General features: G+C 38.6%; 1 protein-coding gene across 1 annotated transcript in view; it reads left to right on the top strand.

Moving 5' to 3' along the window:
* The window catches only part of LOC124802781 (Down syndrome cell adhesion molecule-like protein Dscam2), an 866,453-nt gene that overhangs the window by 546,570 nt on the left and 300,756 nt on the right, over positions 1 to 19,127 (top strand). The window contains exon 14 of the mRNA XM_047263777.1: positions 8,757 to 9,047. Within this exon, the coding sequence (XP_047119733.1) occupies positions 8,757 to 9,047 (291 nt within the window). The remainder of the gene's footprint in view (positions 1 to 8,756; positions 9,048 to 19,127) is intronic.

The raw sequence follows: 19,127 nt of genomic DNA, 5'->3' as shown, positions 1-19,127 counted from the left end.
GCCATCTTTCTTTTGTTTGCTTACATTTACCATTAATGCTTCCTTTGGTGTTTTGTCACCATCGGCATTCTTCATGACAGTTCTTTCAAACATACATAACTGTATTGTTAATTAGTTAAATGTTCTCTTCTCATCCTGCATTAACAACATACAACTTGGTTGAAAGTTTTCAAGTTCACATGGTAAAATACACAAGGTCTTGCAAACTAGCATTAAGTCTGGTAAAATTCTTTCATTTTTAGCTTTAAGCCCACAGTTTAATTCATTCCACAAACTTTTCTGTTTTGCTGTGTGATTAGACACATCTTCACCTGGTAACCTGGTAAAAGAGAAAAAGTCTGTGCAGATTTTGAACAACTGATCCTTGGCTGAATCTTCAAATTGCTGTTTTAAGGCATCACTTGTATCACTGACAGTTTCCTTCTCCATAACTATATGATACATTTCATCAATAATATCAATAGTTATCATGCACTTTGCATAACTATGTGCCTTTTAATACAATCCAGACTGTTCTTTGTGGTTTTTAACTTTTATGTCTGTTCTGCTGTCTTCCAGTGATTTGGGCTTCACTAATTTCTTATCAATGGCATCCATGCACCTTTGTGGTAGTCCAGCAAGTCTCTTATTTTTCCTTTCCAAATTGGCCAGTCCACCACCCCAGTTAGTGCTTTAATATTTTTTGACATATCCATTTCTGTAGACCTTTATCTCAGAGTACATTGCGTGGCCTAAAAGTTACTTCTGAATGCAGATCTTTTAACCTAAAACTCAGCTGTCTACATTTCTAACCTCAAAAAACAGCTGTCTGTACTTTACTCAGCACTCAGTTGATGAAACTTTAGCCTCCAATTCTTGACTACTGTGTTTGCTGGTGGGAGAAAAATCACTTGTTTTAACACTTACTTGCACTAACACAGTTCAGAGGAAGGTTTCACAACACAGTTTACACTCAAAGCACATGTCATATTTTCACTGATATTTTGTCACTGTTAACTTGAGGCACTTAGACAAAACTGGGCCCATAACTTGTTTCATTTATAATATTTTTAGGCTGAAAGAAGCGACCCCTTGTCTGTATTTTATGTTTTATTTCATGTTTGTAAACAACATGTTCAAACACTAAGAGACAATGACACACAGTAAAGTTTACATTTCTCAGTTCACCAAAGAGTCTACAGCAGTAGTGCTCTCAACCTCACTTTTGACACTTAATTAAATACAAACAAAGATAACTGCAACAACAGCCACAAGACGTTAAGAAAGGCAAGGAACAAAATTAGAAGCATGGATTTTGCTTATTAATACACATAAATCCAAGCACTGGACTTGCAGATATAAATATTCTAGTGTCTTCTGATGTATTCATCTGTTTGAAAAAGTGTGACCTTGTGGATCTAGCCCGCCCAGCCATTTTAAATGTTAATTCAAATTGATTTAATGTTGATCTTTTCCATTTTTCTTTTTTATATTCATGCATATAGTCTGAGACAGAGTAAACCTAAACAAAGTAAAAAATAGGCCTTTTTAATAATCCAGGTTCATGTTTACATATTTCTGATTTATTTATTGATCCATTTTCATCTACAGCTGCACAATGTGCAATTATTTTATGTGTGATAATTGTACTTATGAAACAAATTAAGTGATGGTAAAAGATTGCTGCACAGACAAAATATCTTTAAATGCAAGACAGTAGTTTTGTTTATTGATAACATTAGAATTTGTTCATTTCTGTGGGTCAAATAGGTTCATTTCCCATTTTGTAAATACACTGATTGCTATTTCATTACAGAAGCAAAAAGAAGAATCCATCAGAGAAATATAATTTAAAACAGCTGTTTTTGCATGAACAGTCTGATGAATATAACAAATAATATTACCCTCCCCTTTTTACTTCTGCAATTTACCTAATTTGAGTCAGGTATGTCACTCTTTATGAGTAGACATTTTTTAGAACTTTCTGTTCTCATTATTTTCTATTATTCATAAAATAATAGTAAGTTATAATCACTTACTGTCTTGCTTTCCAGATAGAAGCATTGGACATGTCTCATAGCAATCATTTCCCATTTCTGTTATTAACTTTTAAACAGGTGTAACGCAAGTTGCAAAATTTTAATTATTAATTTTTTGTTGTACTTCAGAGGGTGCGATAAATTCTGGACTGTTGGAAAATTGTTCTGTTTGTTTATGAAATTATTTCCACTTGCTCTTTCACTTCAGTATCTGAAGTTGGCTGAATAACATGTTTGAAAGAATATATTAGTTTCATTTGTGCCTTACATTTCAGACAGTTTCAGTGGTATAAACATGAATGTGACTTTTTTTATGTTTGAAGCTTCTGTTGAATATCATCAAACAGGTATTGCAAATACTCTGTAAATCTATTTGAAAATATAAGCAAAAAGGTAAGCTACATATGCAATAGAGTTAAGTGGCTTTTATCTCACTCCTCATTTTAAAATTGTGTGTTATTGTTGAGTATTTACTTCAGCTTGTGTTTCATGTTTCCAATATCAGAAATTTGGGCAGGTTGAATAAGATGATGTCATCAGCATTATACAGACATCATATTACTATGAAGGTGTTAAATGTATGTTATAGTAGAAAGATAACCTAAATGTTCATGAAATTGCCATGTTCTGAGTCACTTTGTATCTATCTTGGCAACCCTACTAGCCTTGATTTAGATAAAGTTTTTGGTATGTATTATTCAGTTATTACATGAGGAATGTAATGACATAAACTCCTAATCATATTATACTGAAGTGCTAGATTTGTGTAATCCATTTGTCAGTTATCATTTATGAGGCTTAAAATTAAGATACAATTCTACATTTATAATTTTTTGTCTTCTGAATTCCAGAAAAAAATGTTCAATATGCTGCAAGAATTGGAATGTCAGTTTTAAATGAAAAGTTTTTTGTAAATGCAGGGTGGTCCAAAAAGAATGCATGAATTTGAAATTAGTATGATTAGGTTTATTTTGATCACATATGAAATGTTTGTACACCTATACAATGGGTAAGTTACCCAATTTAAGGATTTCGGTTTTTTTTTTTAAACATGACCTTGGAAAGATGGTGTTCTTCTTTATGCACACACATTAAAAGTCTTTCTTTAAAGTTCTGCATAGCTTTTGTGAAATTGTCCTGTGAAACAGCAGCAATTTCCTCACTTATTACAACCCCCAGATTGCTGAGAGAATAAGGATCGTGTCAACAGACTTTGGATATCAAATGGCCCCCTAAGAAGAAGTCACAAACCGACAGATCTGGCAAGCTTGCAGGTCATGGAGATTGCTGAAATGTGAGATCAAGTACTGAGGAAACATTTCTCGAACAACTACCATGGATGCATTAGCTGTCTGGGCTGTGTCTCCATCCTTTTGGAAGCACATTTCCTGCTATGTTGATCCCCAAAGCCTCAAGTTGTGGCCGCAAAAAGTTGCATAGCATTGCAACATAACATTCAGAATTTTACGCTAGCACCACCTTCTTCGAAAAAAATAATGTCCAACAATCGCCACCTTTGAAACTCCACATCACAGGATCACTATAGACTGTACAGTGGTTTATGATGCAATTCTTTTGGGTTGCCTACTGCCCAACAACAACAGTTTTGCTTATTTACAACACCACCCAATTGAAAGGGAGCTTCATTGCTCATCTTTACATCATCAGTAGCAAGGACATCAATCACTTTCTTACAAAACAAGTCTCTGTTTGTCAAAATCACATTCATGAAGCTTCTGTACAATCATAATTTTATGAGGATGGAATTGTAACTCACAGTTCAGGATGCACTGTAGTGAGTGATGATACATTCTCAAACTAGGAGCATGCCATCTAGTGGAGTAGTGAGGACCTTGGAGAACAGATCCTGTTGCTCTGTCGACATTTTCAGGAGTTCACACCATATGAGGGTAACAAGTCAACTTTTTCTTCAAAACTGATTTAGTTGTGCAAAAGGAATTAACCTGACAAAGTATAGTGTTGCGATCAGATATCGAACCAATATGCTCAACATGTTTATGGAAAAGCTGTCAGTAACATAGTCATTACTTTTGAAATAATGTTCAATAGTGGAAACATGATGCTGACCAATTGTCTGTCCTATTGTTACTGAAACTTGATGTTCTAACTGACAGAATAACAGTGCTCCACTTCTACTACTTGTATCAAATTCCTGTGTTCATTTTGCACCACCTTTTGTGTATCATATCTGGAATGGTTTCTGAGGTAAGAGAACCTTCTTCTTCTTCTTCTTCTTCTTCCTGAAGCATTTGTGCTTATACAGGTTGTTTATGTAATGTAGAAGAATTGCTAGAATAAATCACTGTCTGAAGTATTAATGTGATAAATTACCAACTGTAAAATTTACAACAGCTGTGGATCTTACTAACTTTTACAGTAAAATTTCATAATAGATTCAGAACATTTTTCTCACCCAAAACTTTATGTCCTTGCCTTTATATAACTTTATATTTGCAAGAAATTTTATTTACGGAGCTATCATTTCACTGTGTGTCTATTTTTATATTATATACCTAAGTCTCACTTAACCCACTAACTCTTTGGCCGTAGATTGGTTGTCAGAGAAGTAATTAACACATATCGTGAAAGCACATACACCTATTAAGTTCTAATAGACATGTGCAACATTTTTGTCATACACCTCTGTTCTTAGATAAAGCAGTTCATTGTTGCAGCAAAATTACGAACGAAGGATCCTTATGTTTGAAACCATTACAGATGTGGTCCATCTTTCCATAAGTCATTTTTGTTTGAAATAAGTGGCTACCTTGTCTTTTAGAGTATAAGGCTACTGTCCTGGAATATCTTTTGAAATTTCAAAAAGCATTTTGGTTCTAGGAAAGATAAACAGGCTCCCTACTGGTCAGTGGAGATATAGGGTTGCCCTGTGACATTAGTAATTGTTTAGATTAATGCCACAAAAAAGAACTAATTTATGAATTTAAGGATGTATATTTAAATAGCACTGTGATTGATACTGGTTATATTTTCGTACACAAAATTTGGTCAGTTTAATAATTTTAGCAGTTACCATAAATGGATTTTTGTATGTGTTCCTTAGTTCCTCCTCACATCATACCATTTTCGTTTGAGGGGGAAGCAAATTCTGGTGATAATGTCCAACTCACCTGTCACGTATCAAAAGGCGATCACCCTCTGCATCTTTCATGGAATTTTCACGGGCTTGAGCTGTCCTCTCATATGGGCATAATGACAACGAAGATAGGGGACAGTATCTCTGTGCTCGTGATAGCCTCTGTGATGGCCGCTCATAGTGGCAACTACACCTGCACAGCTCGAAATGCTGCTGGTGTTGCAAATTACTCAGCAACGTTGCATGTGAATGGTATGGCCTGCAGGAGTTTATTGAGGGTGTCATTTATTTTACCAAATTGATGACAGTAAGAATCTGTGACTGATAATGTAAATCCCAACTAACTGTCACTTCCATACCTATTAGTCCTTGATACACTCTCAGTGTGATACCCACCAGGTTACAGTTCGCTCACACTTACATATTGTCTTTTCCTTTCCTTTTTTTCGATAAATGAGCTTTGATGTCATTCCCAGCGGTCTGTAATAGCTACTGAGCAATTGAATATCTTGTGTGATAATCTGCTAAGGGATTACCATAGTACATGTAATGACCAAGAAACATTTATAGGTAAATGACACATCTTTTCAAACTTATAACCAAATTTAAACTTGACATTGTGTCTTCTGTTAATTCATTGTTGTATAAAGCCAATTGTAAGTTTCTTAAATGTGATGTCTTCTCTCTACAACTAAATAACATACTTTAAATATCAGCCAGACAAATGCTGCGCTATTTATTTTTGAAGTATATTCTGTAGCATTTTTTCACAAGCTGGATCATGCTGTTACTCATGGCATGCTTCATTCAGTTTATGTACCATGTGGAAATATACTTCACATTCACAATGCCACATGTGACTAGGTCATACATGAGCAGCAGCAAGTGAAGAAAATCAGACATACCCAATATTTTAAAGTACTTTACTAGTTGCAAATATGGATCATGCAGATAAAGAAAAATTAGTCATTATTTCTTCCATTTTTCCATATGTTGTAGAAAATTCATAGTTGTGACTCATTATGATGTCAAAACTTGAACAGATTTTGAAAAATTAATATTGAGATTAAGTTTTTTTTTGACATATTTCATCATGAAGTCACTCACCTTTTCTGTAGTGTAATTTAAATATTTGTTATTGTTTTAGGGCTGTTTCTACATTTAAGAAAATGGTTTTTCATGTGAAACAAAAAATAGTATTGATATTTTGAAATAGCTATTTTCATTATTGTCATTCAGTCAAGCCATCAGTAACACCATTCTCCTTTGGCAACACACCTTTGAACCATGGCATTGTCACACAACTTCAGTGCATTGCAGCCTATGGAGATCTCCCCATTAGCATCACTTGGCAATATCCTAGCAAAGAAATTTCAAGTGATGATGGAGTGTCAATTATGAAGCTGTCTGAGAGGATAAGTGTACTCATGATTCAAGCTCTGGATGCCAGACATGCTGGAAATTATACTTGTACTGCCTCAAATGCAGCTGGCAGTGATTCGTACACTGCATCTTTAACAGTAAATGGTTTGTCGCTATTGCTTTGTCACCAGTTGTTGTCTATTTATCTGACTTATAGTGCTTTTCATTCAGAATTCTTCTGTTTGCCACATTAATTGAATACTTACAGCCCGTTGTTACTGTCAGGTGCATGTGTGAATAGTGTCATTTCTAGAAAACAAATGCTTCTTAACACTGAAAAATCACTTCTTTATAAAAATTCTTCAGAAGACTATTGGTGTTGAGTATGTCATTGAGGAGCATTTTACATAGTCTTGTTACATTTAAGTTGAACTGTGTGCGATAGTATGTAATATGTGTTTCTTTACTTTTTAGTATTAATTCACTCATCCGTACACATTTCTGTTTCAATGCTTCAGTTCCTCCAACAATAGCTCCATTTTCTTTTGGTGATCTTCCTCTCAATGCTGGGATCTTTGCCAACCTGCAGTGTATTGTCACTTCTGGTGATCTTCCTGTGACAATGCATTGGACTTACCCTGGTGATGATCTTCGTCCAGATGAGTCAGGGGTTTCGACAATGAAGGTTGCTGACAGGGTCAGCTTGCTAACCATAACTGTTCTGAAAGCACATCACCAAGGCAACTACACTTGTGTAGCGGAGAATGTTGCTGGGGTTGCTGTATATGCCACTCCTCTGTTTATCAATGGTTTGTTACTAACTTCAAGCCACTATAGTTTTTTTGAAGGAGCAAACATCAAACACCTGGAAGTTGCATGCTGTAACTTTGACTGTTTCATATTTCCTTTTGAGATACAGCTCAACGTAATGAAAATAATTTGCTTGATAGTGCCCTATTTTGTAAAAATTGCCGAGGATGATTATAATGGAGTCCATCCTTTGTGTTGCAAGCTCAAGACACTCTACTTCAACAGAGAATAAATAAATGATGCTAATATCCTACTATGAAAGTTTCCTCCAGTCTGAGTTTCCTTTTCCATTCTTTCTTTTTCAATTTTTATTTCTTAGTTTATATCATATTTCATGTAGTGAAACATGGGTGCTAGTCTGTTTACACAAATAATTATTTGTGCACTAGATGTGACAGTCGTTAGTAAACATATAAACCAGAAGTAACCAACTGAAATATTGGTAGCAAAAGATTCTTTGTTTTTGGTGAACATTTCACTGATACATGTACAACTTGCCAAACTTGCCATGTCTCATCTTGGTACCTCAAATGTAAAGTCATCCTGTGGGATCTTCAACATGATGAATAACATGAAGGAAAGCTTCTGTATGTTCCTTAACTCCTTTTGTACTGGCCAGAGATTCTAGAATTGCAAACTCCTTTCTTATTGAAAGTTTTATGTACCATGTGACACTTTGTATATTTTTTCTACACAGATAAATGAAAAATGGAAAGATGTGTAGAAGAAACATGATTAATTTTGCTTCATTGTTTAGGAAGTGAAAGCATGCTACTACGGTCCGTTGTTATGTATATATGTTAAGACATCTTAACACATCATTGCTAAATGAAGTGTTCAAACTAGATGTCTAAAATAATATACATTGTATATAGAAATCAACAAATCTAGAGCAATAAGTAATATCGGAATAATAGGAAAGCTGACGGCAATATAAAATACAACTTAAGTGGCAAGTTTGTATAATAAAAACTATCAGAAAACAGTATTGTTAATGTCATTTTGTTAAAAAAATAAACATTGCTGGAATAATTTCACATTATAATGTGTCAATGGTGGCAGAAGAAAGTGCATATTATCATTAATGGGTGATTTCCAGTATGTATAGAGGGGGATAATATAACTGCACTGCAAACTGTAACTCTTTAGTTTTTACCTAAGTAGGGCCCCAAAAATATTTCCACAGTTATACAATGATTTGTTATTTATATCAGTTCTTATTTTGCATCCATGCTTCGTGTCTTTTGAGTGGGCACCTTCATTATGATTTTATAAGTTTCTTTCTGCTTTTCTGTTCTACAAGTAATTCAAAGTACAATCAATCAGAGAAACTGTGTAGCTTTATTCAGTATCAATTATAAAACACTTGAATAAAGCAAAAAAATGAATCTGGATATTTTGTGCTGGTTGAACTATATTGTACTTAGGCACTGATATGTCTGCAATTACAGTTCCTCCGCAGATCCTACCTTTCTCATTTGGAGACACACCAGGAAATGCTGGTGACATGTCAGTTGTTCAGTGCGCTGTAACAAAAGGAGATTATCCCATAACAATCACATGGTTCTTTAATGATGCTGAAATATCTCCTGGGCATCAAGGAATAGCTATCGGAAAAATGAGTCATCGTATTAGTGCCCTCAGTATTGAAGCTCTTCAGGCCAGACATAGTGGCACTTACACTTGTAGAGCAACCAACACTGCTGGCGTTACAAATCACTCAGCTGTTTTGAATGTTAATGGTACCGTGTATATATCAATTGAAACTAAATAGGGACTTAACCTTCCATTTCTTTTAATTTGGCTAAGATGCTTTTGTTTTGTAGCACAGAATGTTGCATTGACACACCTGTAATTATTTCCTACTGTTATGCAGAATGTGAAAGCTTTTTTCCCGTCATTGTACAGCTCCTTTAATTGTATGATAATTCTCTTCATATAACCTGTCACTATTATTGATGTGATGGCACATGGTCTTCTTGTTTAATTTTATTGCTTGTGAGAATATAACACATTTATAAATTATATCTTCCATGTTTCCTCCTTTGGTTGTTTTTGTAATTGATGCAGCAGATGTCTCCATTTTTGCCCTCTAGTCAATTATTATTATGTGTTGAAAAGTACTGTACCATTCCTGCAGATGCTATGTAAAATCTTTCAGTCCTAACACTCAGTAGGCTAATTGAATCAGTACCAATGATTCCTGTGCATAATTTTAATTTTGCGTACTTCGGTGTAATTTTCTCTTGACCAACAAAATACTGATATTTTTGAAAAGAAGGAAATATTGAGATTGTCAGGCATGAGGTGAGACTGAAATTTATTGAGGTGTTGGATGAACCATCTCTAACATTTTCTTGTCATGATTGAAGGAAATAATGGAAAAATACAACAATGTACAGGAATCCAGCCCATTTTTTCTCCTGAATTCTGATGGTTACAGTGTTAGATGTTGACAAAAACCAACAGTTGCTATGAAGAATGAATTTTCTAATATATTTGTCTTAAAGTTGATTAGAGCATGTTGTGTTGGTTTTCTGTTTGTCCAGGTGGTCTTACACATAGATGAGTTACAGAATGATTGGTAATGGGACATATATATTCTTCATTGCCTGTGCAGTCTCATTTTCTTGAAGGGGATAAGGTAAAAAGAGACAAGAGGAAAAGTCATAAATGTTCTTAAATACTGAACACTTTGTTTTCATGAGGCAGAGCGCTCTAAAATTATTCACTTAATTCTGCATTCATTATCAGACTTATTCATCTTAGAAGCCTCTCACATTTTAATTCCAAGTATTTGCTGTATTTTCTCCATTGTACAGCTCACAAAATGTGATGTTTCAATAAATGATTTTTTGAAAACAAAACATACCTCTGTGAGGACTTATGGGACTAAGCCATCTGTATGCATGTGGCAAGGAGAGTTTAATGTTTATCACATGTTACTCCACACCTACTGTAATGTTTTTACAAACCAAACCAATTAACTTTTCCTTAAGTTATCTCTTCAGTTATTCTCACAATGCTAAGTACTCAACTTCCTGGTCCTCTTCATCAATGAAATTTGCTTGTCAGTACTGGGAACTGAACCCGAGTCTTCTTCATAGCAGTCATGATCATTGACTTCTCATCTACAAATTTTACAAGTTTCAGTGTACTGGTATGAAAGATGACATTACAACAAGGTGAGACAGCCAACGATCTCTTCAGTGCAAATGCACACCAGGCTTGAAGTCTTACAGGAATCGCCAAAATGCTGCGAGTAATGGGGCAATGGGTAAGGCACGCAACATTTATGGTGTGTGGGTAAGTTGAGAATTTGGGTCTGACGAGAGGTGTGCTAGGGTAGTTGGTGTAGTTGCAATGATCACTGTGTACGGGTTTTCTCAGTGGTCGGAGCATCTGCCTAGTAAGCTGGAGACCCAGGTTCGAATCCCAATCTGGCACAAATTTTCAACTTTCCACATTGATTTCAGTCAATGCCCACACTCAGCCCAGGTCTGTAATTCCTTTGTGTCTTACATCACAATAACTCTATAACCTCAAGAATTTACTATTGTGATGCACTTGAAATGATAACAGTCGACAACCATGTAGCACAGTGAGAAAATGAGTCATCATCATCATCATCATCATTTAAGACTGATTATGCCTTTCAGCATTCAGTCTGGAGCATAGCCCCCCTTATACAGTTCCTCCATGATCCCCTATTCAGTGCTGACATTGGTGCCTCTTCTGATGTTAAACCTATTACTTCAAAATCATTCTTAACCGAATCCAGGTACCTTCTCCTCGGTCTGCCCCGACTCCTCCTACCCTCTACTGCTGAATCCATGAGTCTCTTGGGTAACCTTGCTTCTCCCATGCGTGTAACATGACCCCACCATCTAAGCCTGTTCGCCCTGACTGCTACATCTATAGAGTTCATTCCCAGTTTTTCTTTGATTTCCTCATTGTGGACACCCTCCTGCCATTGTTCCCATCTACTAGTACCTGCAATCATCCTAGCTACTTTTAAATCTGTAACCTCAACCTTGTTGATAAGGTAACCTGAATCCACCCAGCTTTCGCTCCCGTACAACAAAGTTGGTCGAAAGATTGAACGGTGCACAGATAACTTAGTCTTGGTTCTGACTTCCTGCTTGCAGAAGAGAGTAAATCGTAGCTGAGTGCTCACTGCATTAGCTTTGCTACACCTCACTTCCAGTTCTTTCACTATGTTGCCATCCTGTGAGAATATGCATCCTAAGTACTTGAAACCGTCCACCTGTTCTAACTTTGTTCCTCCCATTTGGCACTCAATTCGGTTATATTTCTTTCCCACTGACATTACTTTCGTTTTGGAGATGCTAATCTTCATACCATAGTCCTTACATTTCTGATCTAGCTCTGAAATATCACTTTGCAAACTTTCAATCGAATCTGCCATCACAACTAAGTCATCCGCATATGCAAGACTGGTTATTTTGTGTTCACATATCTTAATCTCACCCAGCCAGTCTATTGTTTTCAACACATGATCCATAAATAATATGAACAACAGTGGAGACAGGTTGCAGCCTTGTCTTACCACTGAAACTACTCTGAACCATGAACTCAATTTACCGTCAACTCTAACTGCTGCCTGACTATCTATGTAAAGACTTTTAATTGCTTGCAAAAGTTTGCCTCCTATTCCATAATCTTGTAGAACAGACAATAACTTCCTCCTAGGAACCCGGTCATATGCCTTTTCTAGATCTATAAAGCATAGATACAATTCCCTGTTCCACTCATAACACTTCTCCATTATTTGCCGTAAGCTAAAGATCTGGTCCTGACAACCTCTAAGAGGCCTAAACCCACACTGATTTTCATCCAATTGGTCCTCTACTAATACTCGCACTTTCCTTTCAACAATACCTGAGAAGATTTTACCCACAATGCTGATTAAAGAGATACCTCTGTAGTTGTTACAATCTTTTCTGTTTCCATGTTTAAAGATTGGTGTGATTACTACTTTTGTCCAGTCTGATGGAACCTGTCCCGACTCCCAGGCCATTTCAATTATCCTGTGTAGCCATTTAAGACCTGACATTCCACTGTATTTGATGAGTTCCGACTTAATTTCATCCACCCCAGCCGCTTTATTGCACTGCAATCTATTGACCATTTTTCCACTTCCTCAAATGTGATCCTATTTCCATCATCATTCCTATCCCATTCTACCTCGAAATCTGAAACATTACTTATCGCATTTTCACTTACATTGAGCAACTCTTCAAAATATTCCCTCCATCTGCCCAAGGCATCCACAGGATTCACCAGCAGTTTTCCTGACCTGTCCAAAATACTTGTCATTTCCTTCTTACCTCCCTTTCGAAGACTGCTAATTACACTCCAGAATGGTTTTCCAGCAGCTTGACCCATAGCCTCCAACCTGTTTCCAAAGTCTTCCCACGATTTCTTCTTGGATACTGCAATTATCTGTTTGGCTTTGTTTCTTTCTTCAACATAACTTTCTCTGTCTACCTGGGTTCTGGTATGTAGCCATTTTTGATATGCCTTCTTTTTCCTTTTACAGGCTGCCTTGACTGTATCATTCCACCAAGCTGTTTGCTTCATCCTACTTTTACACACTACTGTTCCAAGACATTCTTTAGCCACTTCTAGTACTGTGTCCCTGTACCTTGTCCATTCCTTTTCCAATGACTGTAATTGACTACATTCAACTAACTGGTACCTTTCTGAGATCGCTGTTATGTACTTGTGCCTGATTTCCTTATCCTGAAGTTTCTCCACTCTTATCCTCCTACATATGGCCCTGACCTCCTGCACTTTCAGCCTCACAATCCCAATTTCACTGCAGATTAAATAATGATCAGTGTCATCAAAGAATCCCCTAAATACACGTGTGTCCCTCACAGCCTTCCTGAATTCCTGATCTGTTATATAGTCAATGACAGATCTGGTTCCCCTGCCTTCCCAATTATACCGGTGAATGTTCTTATGTTTAAAAAAGGAGTTCGTGATTACTAAGCCCATACTGGCACAGAAATCCAAGAGTTGTTTCCCGTTCCTGTTGGCCTCCATATCCTCTCCAAATTTACCCATAACCTTTTCATACCCTTCTGTTCGATTTCCAATCCTGCCGTTAAAATCACCCATGAGCAGAACACTGTCCTTGTCCTTTACTCTAACAACTACATCACTGAGTGCCTCATAAAAACTATCTATCTTATCTTGATCTGTCCCTTCACAATGCGAATATACTGACACAATCCTAATTTTCTTGCTAGAGACTGTCAAATCTATCCACATCAGTCGTTCGTTTACATACCTTATTGCAACTACGCTGGGTTCCATTTCTTTCCTGATATGAAGCCCTACACCCCATTGTGCTATTCCTGCTTTGACTCCTGACAGGTAGACCTTGTATTCTCCCACTTCCTCCTCTTTCTCACCCCTTACCCGAATGTCACTAACAGCTAAAACGTCCAACCCCATCTTACTTGCAGCCTCTGCCAGCTCTACCTTATATATATAACTTATATACACTCCTGGAAATGGAAAAAAGAACACATTGACACCGGTGTGTCAGACCCACCATACTTGCTCTGGACACTGCGAGAGGGCTGTACAAGCAATGATCACACGCACGGCACAGCGGACACACCAGGAACCGCGGTGTTGGCCGTCGAATGGCGCTAGCTACGCAGCATTTGTGCACCGCCGCCGTCAGTGTCAGCCAGTTTGTCGTGGCATACGGAGCTCCATCGCAGTCTTTAACACTGGTAGCATGCCGCGACAGCGTGGACGTGAACCGTATGTGCAGTTGACGGACTTTGAGCGAGGGCGTATAGTGGGCATGCGGGAGGCCGGGTGGACGTACCGCCGAATTGCTCAACACGTGGGGCGTGAGGTCTCCACAGTACATCGATGTTGTCGCCAGTGGTCGGCGGAAGGTGCACGTGCCCGTCGACCTGGGACCAGACCGCAGCGACGCATGGATGCACGCCAAGACCGTAGGATCCTACGCAGTGCTGTAGGGGACCGCACCGCCACTTCCCAGCAAATTAGGGACACTGTTGCTCCTGGGGTATCGGCGAGGACCATTCGCAACCGTCTCCATGAAGCTGGGCTACGGTCCCGCACACCGTTAGGCCGTCTTCCGCTCACGCCCCAACATCGTGCAGCCCGCCTCCAGTGGTGTCGCGACAGGCGTGAATGGAGGGACGAATGGAGACGTGTCGTCTTCAGCGATGAGAGTCGCTTCTGCCTTGGTGCCAATGATGGTCGTATGCGTGTTTGGCGCCGTGCAGGTGAGCGCCACAATCAGGACTGCATACGACCGAGGCACACAGGGCCAACACCCGGCGTCATGGTGTGGGGAGCGATCTCCTACACTGGCCATACACCACTGGTGATCCCCGGGAGTCCGCTTCCGTCAACTGCTCCATTCTCTTTCCTTCCGCTTTCCTAAAACCTTCTTGACAACTTGGGGTACGGCACCGCCTTGGCTCCGTCCCCGGATCGACTTGCTCAGAGACCTATGTCAGTTTCCCAAGGATGGTACCCCTACACTTGTTTACCGTCGGGCATTTGCTGCTCTATGTGCACACATGACGGAAGCCACATTTATTTACACCGATGGCTCGAAAACATCGTTAGGTGTAGGGAGTGCCTATATTGTTGGCGACACCCCAAATCACTTTCGGCTTCCCGACCAGTGTTCGGTTTATACTGCGGAGCTTTACGCTATTCTCCAGGCTGTCCACTACATCCGCCGCCATCAGCGGATACAGTACGTAATCTGCTCAGATTCTCTCAGCTCTCTCCTAAGTCTCCAAGCTCTTTACCCTGTGCACCCTCTGGTCCACCGGATTCAGGACTGTCTGCGCTTGCTCCACCTGGGGGGCGTCTCAGTGGCGTTCCTCTGGCTCCCAGGACACGCTGGTATCTGTGGAAATGAGGCGGCCGATATAGCGGCCAAGGCTGCAGTCTCTCTTCCTCGGCCAGCTATTCAGTCTCTTCCGTTTACCGATCTACGGAGCGGTTTATGTCGCCAAGTTGCTCATTTATGGCATGCGCATTGGTCAACACTTCCCCATAATAAATTGCGGGAAGTGAAAGCCCTTCCTTGCGCATGGACCTCTTCCTCCCGATCGCGTCGTCGGGAGGAGGTAATTTTAGCTAGACTCCGGATAGGGCACTGTCTTTTTAGTCATCGACATCTTTTAAGCGGTGATCCTCCCCTACTCTGTCCCCACTGCTCTCAGCCGTGGACGGTCAGACACCTTTTAATTGAATGCCCCTATTTTAATCCGTTACGCTCCCGTCTACAGCTATCGCCTGATCTATCGTCGATTTTAGCAGATGACACGCGCTCAGCTGACCGCGTTCTACAGTTTATTAGTGACAGTGAAATGACGTCAGTCATTTGAAGCCTTTTTTTTGGGGGGAGAACCAACCCCTTTCTATAGTGGATTTTTAAGCATTCCTTCTGCCTTTAGTTCCTCAAATTTTATGACTTTGTTCCCATTGCTGCTGATTTTAAATTTCGTTTTTTTCCTGTTTTCTACGTCACGGGCTGGGCGCTAATGACCATAGAAGTTTTGCACCCCCCCAAAAAAAAAAAAAAAAAAAAAAAAAAAAAAAAAAAAAAAAAAAAAAAAAAAAAAAAAACCACTGGTGATCATCGAGGGGACACTGAATAGTGCACGGTACATCCAAACCGTCATCGAACCCATCGTTCTACCATTCCTAGACCGGCAAGGGAACTTGCTGTTCCAACAGGACAATGCACGTCCGCATGTATCCCGTGCCACCCAACGTGCTCTAGAAGGTGTAAGTCAACTACCCTGGCCAGCAAGATCTCCGGATCTGTCCCCCATTGAGCATGTTTGGGACTGGATGAAGCGTCGTCTCACGCGGTCTGCACGTCCAGCACGAACGCTGGTCCAACTGAGGCGCCAGGTGGAAATGGCATGGCAAGCCGTTCCACGGGCTACATCCAGCATCTCTACGATCGTCTCCATGGGAGAATAGCAGCCTGCATTGCTGCGAAAGGTGGATATACACTGTACTAGTGCTGACATTGTGCATGCTCTGTTGCCAGTGTCTATGTGCCTGTGGTTCTGTCAGTGTGATCATGTGATGTATCTGACCCCAGGAATGTGTCAATAAAGTTTCCCCTTCCTGGGACAATGAATTCATGGTGTTCTTATTTCAATTTCCAGGAGTGTATATAACTGTGTTTGTACACTTGACTTTTGATTTCTTTCATATGAAGCCAAAGTAGTAGTCTTCAGGGAAATGAAATGAAATAATTAACCCTCCAGCTGTGACAAGTGAAATGTCGTGGCCTTTCATTGGTTGCTGTATTCTCATACTTGCTGCCTTGCCCCAGTGCTGATGGTTCTGGTACTCTCAACATTTCTTATACCTCTTCATCCCTCTCGCTTTCCCTCTCTGCCCTCCCCCCTCCCCTCTCTCTGACATGAGGAGGGGCAGGAAAATTTATTTACAAATCAAATTTACTCTAGCTGCAATAAATTCATACTTTCTTCATTGAAAGCCTAAATTAAATTTTGCTGCCACTTGCTAACTTGTGGCTCTTTATGAAACAAAGAAAAGCATTACATTACATTCTTTAAAACAGGAACTTGTTATAAATACAACCTTTTAACCCTACAGCTAATTGGATAGGATGGGCAGAGTCTGCTAGTTGCTCAGTCATCAGAGTGTCTAGCATGGCCATTATCCATTATGGTCAAATGATAAACAAATACTTCTCATAATGGCCACAGCAGTAGAGCATGCCATGGCGAGACAACACATGAACTGCACTCAGCTATACCTGGGGCACAATGTTTTTCCTTGTTGTAGCACTTCATATTCAAATGGGTGAGGAAAATAAATGTGGATGCTGACTACAATAAATTCACATACATATTAACTTTGTCAATCTTTGGACTTTTCTGCCTTTGGTTTGCTTCACCTTATTTGCTAGAGGTTGATACCATACTTCCTCAGTTAAATCACTGTGTATTCACTGACATGTGCACATCCTTTGTGAAATCACTCACCACAGCAAGTGGTGCTCCATCTCAGTTTCCATCACTTCTGCTATTATGACCCCACTAATTATGACGGTTCCCCTTTATACAGGATGGTGCTGTATGTGGATGGATAGGTCAGTAAAATTGGACACTCACAGTAATGAAACTGTACACTGGTAGCAATACAGTATTCCATTTATAAAATAATAATAATAATAATAATAATAATAATAATAATAATAGTGAAATAGTATAATGGAATACTGTGTGTCACCAGTACTTTGGCTGATTGTTTAAAAAGCAACCTTACATGCCCCGTAGGTGTGTGTGTGTGTGTGTGTGTGTGTGTGTGTGTGTGTGTGTGTGTGTGTGTGTTTTTTATGAATTAGCATTAGCATTCATGCCATCTAGAAAGAATGCTATAATCAGAGAAGGAAAGCAGTTGAAGCATGTACAGTGCACTGAGGTGTCATTGGAATAGGTATGTGGGAGCTCTGAACCTAACTGTCAGTTAAGGGAGAGCAAGGAACTAACATTTCTGAAATCTAGGGTAGTGTTGTGACTTTTCCTTTGATGTTTATTCACCTGTGGAGGATAAATACTGGCCAGTGATTCTGTCTAATAATTTTTCTGTTGTTATACTTTCATGAATAAAAATTCAATTTTTCTATGCATAAATCCTTAAACATTCTACTAATTTAATAAATATTTTGAAGAAAAAATTATGTGCCAAACAGCGGTGTAGGGGTTCATCATGCAGCCTACTGATCCTAAATTGTCTGGGAGTGATTTTTTAAAATCTCGTTGACCACTGACGTTTTAATCTCAACATTGTTGAATGTATCTGAGTGTGCTTTGTACATTGTTACAATCAATTTCTCTGAGTTGTGGCTAGCTATGCAACAGTCTGGATTATCATACACTTTAAAACTCTTTTGCTTTGTGGTGTCCATCTCAAGGTAAATCAGTTTTCCTGTCTTTTGTTTGCATCCGTGCCTATCAAAGATTCAAGTTATGTATCACCTTATTGTCTCTACTGCCATCCTATAGTTTTTGCAAGTAATTTCATGGAGTACTCACTCTGGCAAAGTAAAATATCATAGTACCAAGAGTTGGCACTAAAACGTATCACTGTTTTCGTGATTTCATTTAAGTATCCATTGTGTTGTATACTGTGACAGTTGTGAAATTATGTAATAATTGTTACACACTATTACTTATTTGAAGATAACTTATTAATACACTACAACTTTCTTACCATTAGAAATTTTGGCAATAGCTTATACCACTGGATAAGCCAATAATATAATACCTTCATGTATAATATTTATTTCATTTCACTGAAAAAAGGGTGCATTAGGTAATTTTGAACATAATTTAGGTGTAACTGAAAAAGAACTATTCTTCAAGAATACTTTAATGGCATTTCAATAGAAAAACTCGTAAGCAAATCATTAACCATTTTCTTTCAACACTGGGTAATCACTGAAACATTATAATATTATGTAATACTCTCTCTTCACTGTGTTTATTCACACAAACAATGCATCAGACATATAGCCCATTTTGTCAGTAAAAAATGTGTTTCATTGTAAGCAAATATTGAAGCTTGATTCTATGAGACTATCTGCTCCTTCTGTAGAACACAAAATGAGAAGAATCATGGAGGGCTGCATTAGACAATTTGGTAGAGAAATGTTTTATTAAGGAGTTCAAAATTCATCTAATATCCAAATTTAACCCAAAGAATTATTTTAAGAAACACAGTAGCTGGGTACTTCT

The sequence above is a fragment of the Schistocerca piceifrons genome, chromosome 6 (genome assembly GCF_021461385.2).
Source record: "Schistocerca piceifrons isolate TAMUIC-IGC-003096 chromosome 6, iqSchPice1.1, whole genome shotgun sequence".
Lineage (NCBI taxonomy): Eukaryota > Metazoa > Arthropoda > Insecta > Orthoptera > Acrididae > Schistocerca > Schistocerca piceifrons.
The sequence above is the reverse complement of the archived record's forward strand: the minus strand, read 5'-3'. Positions and strand labels throughout refer to the sequence as shown.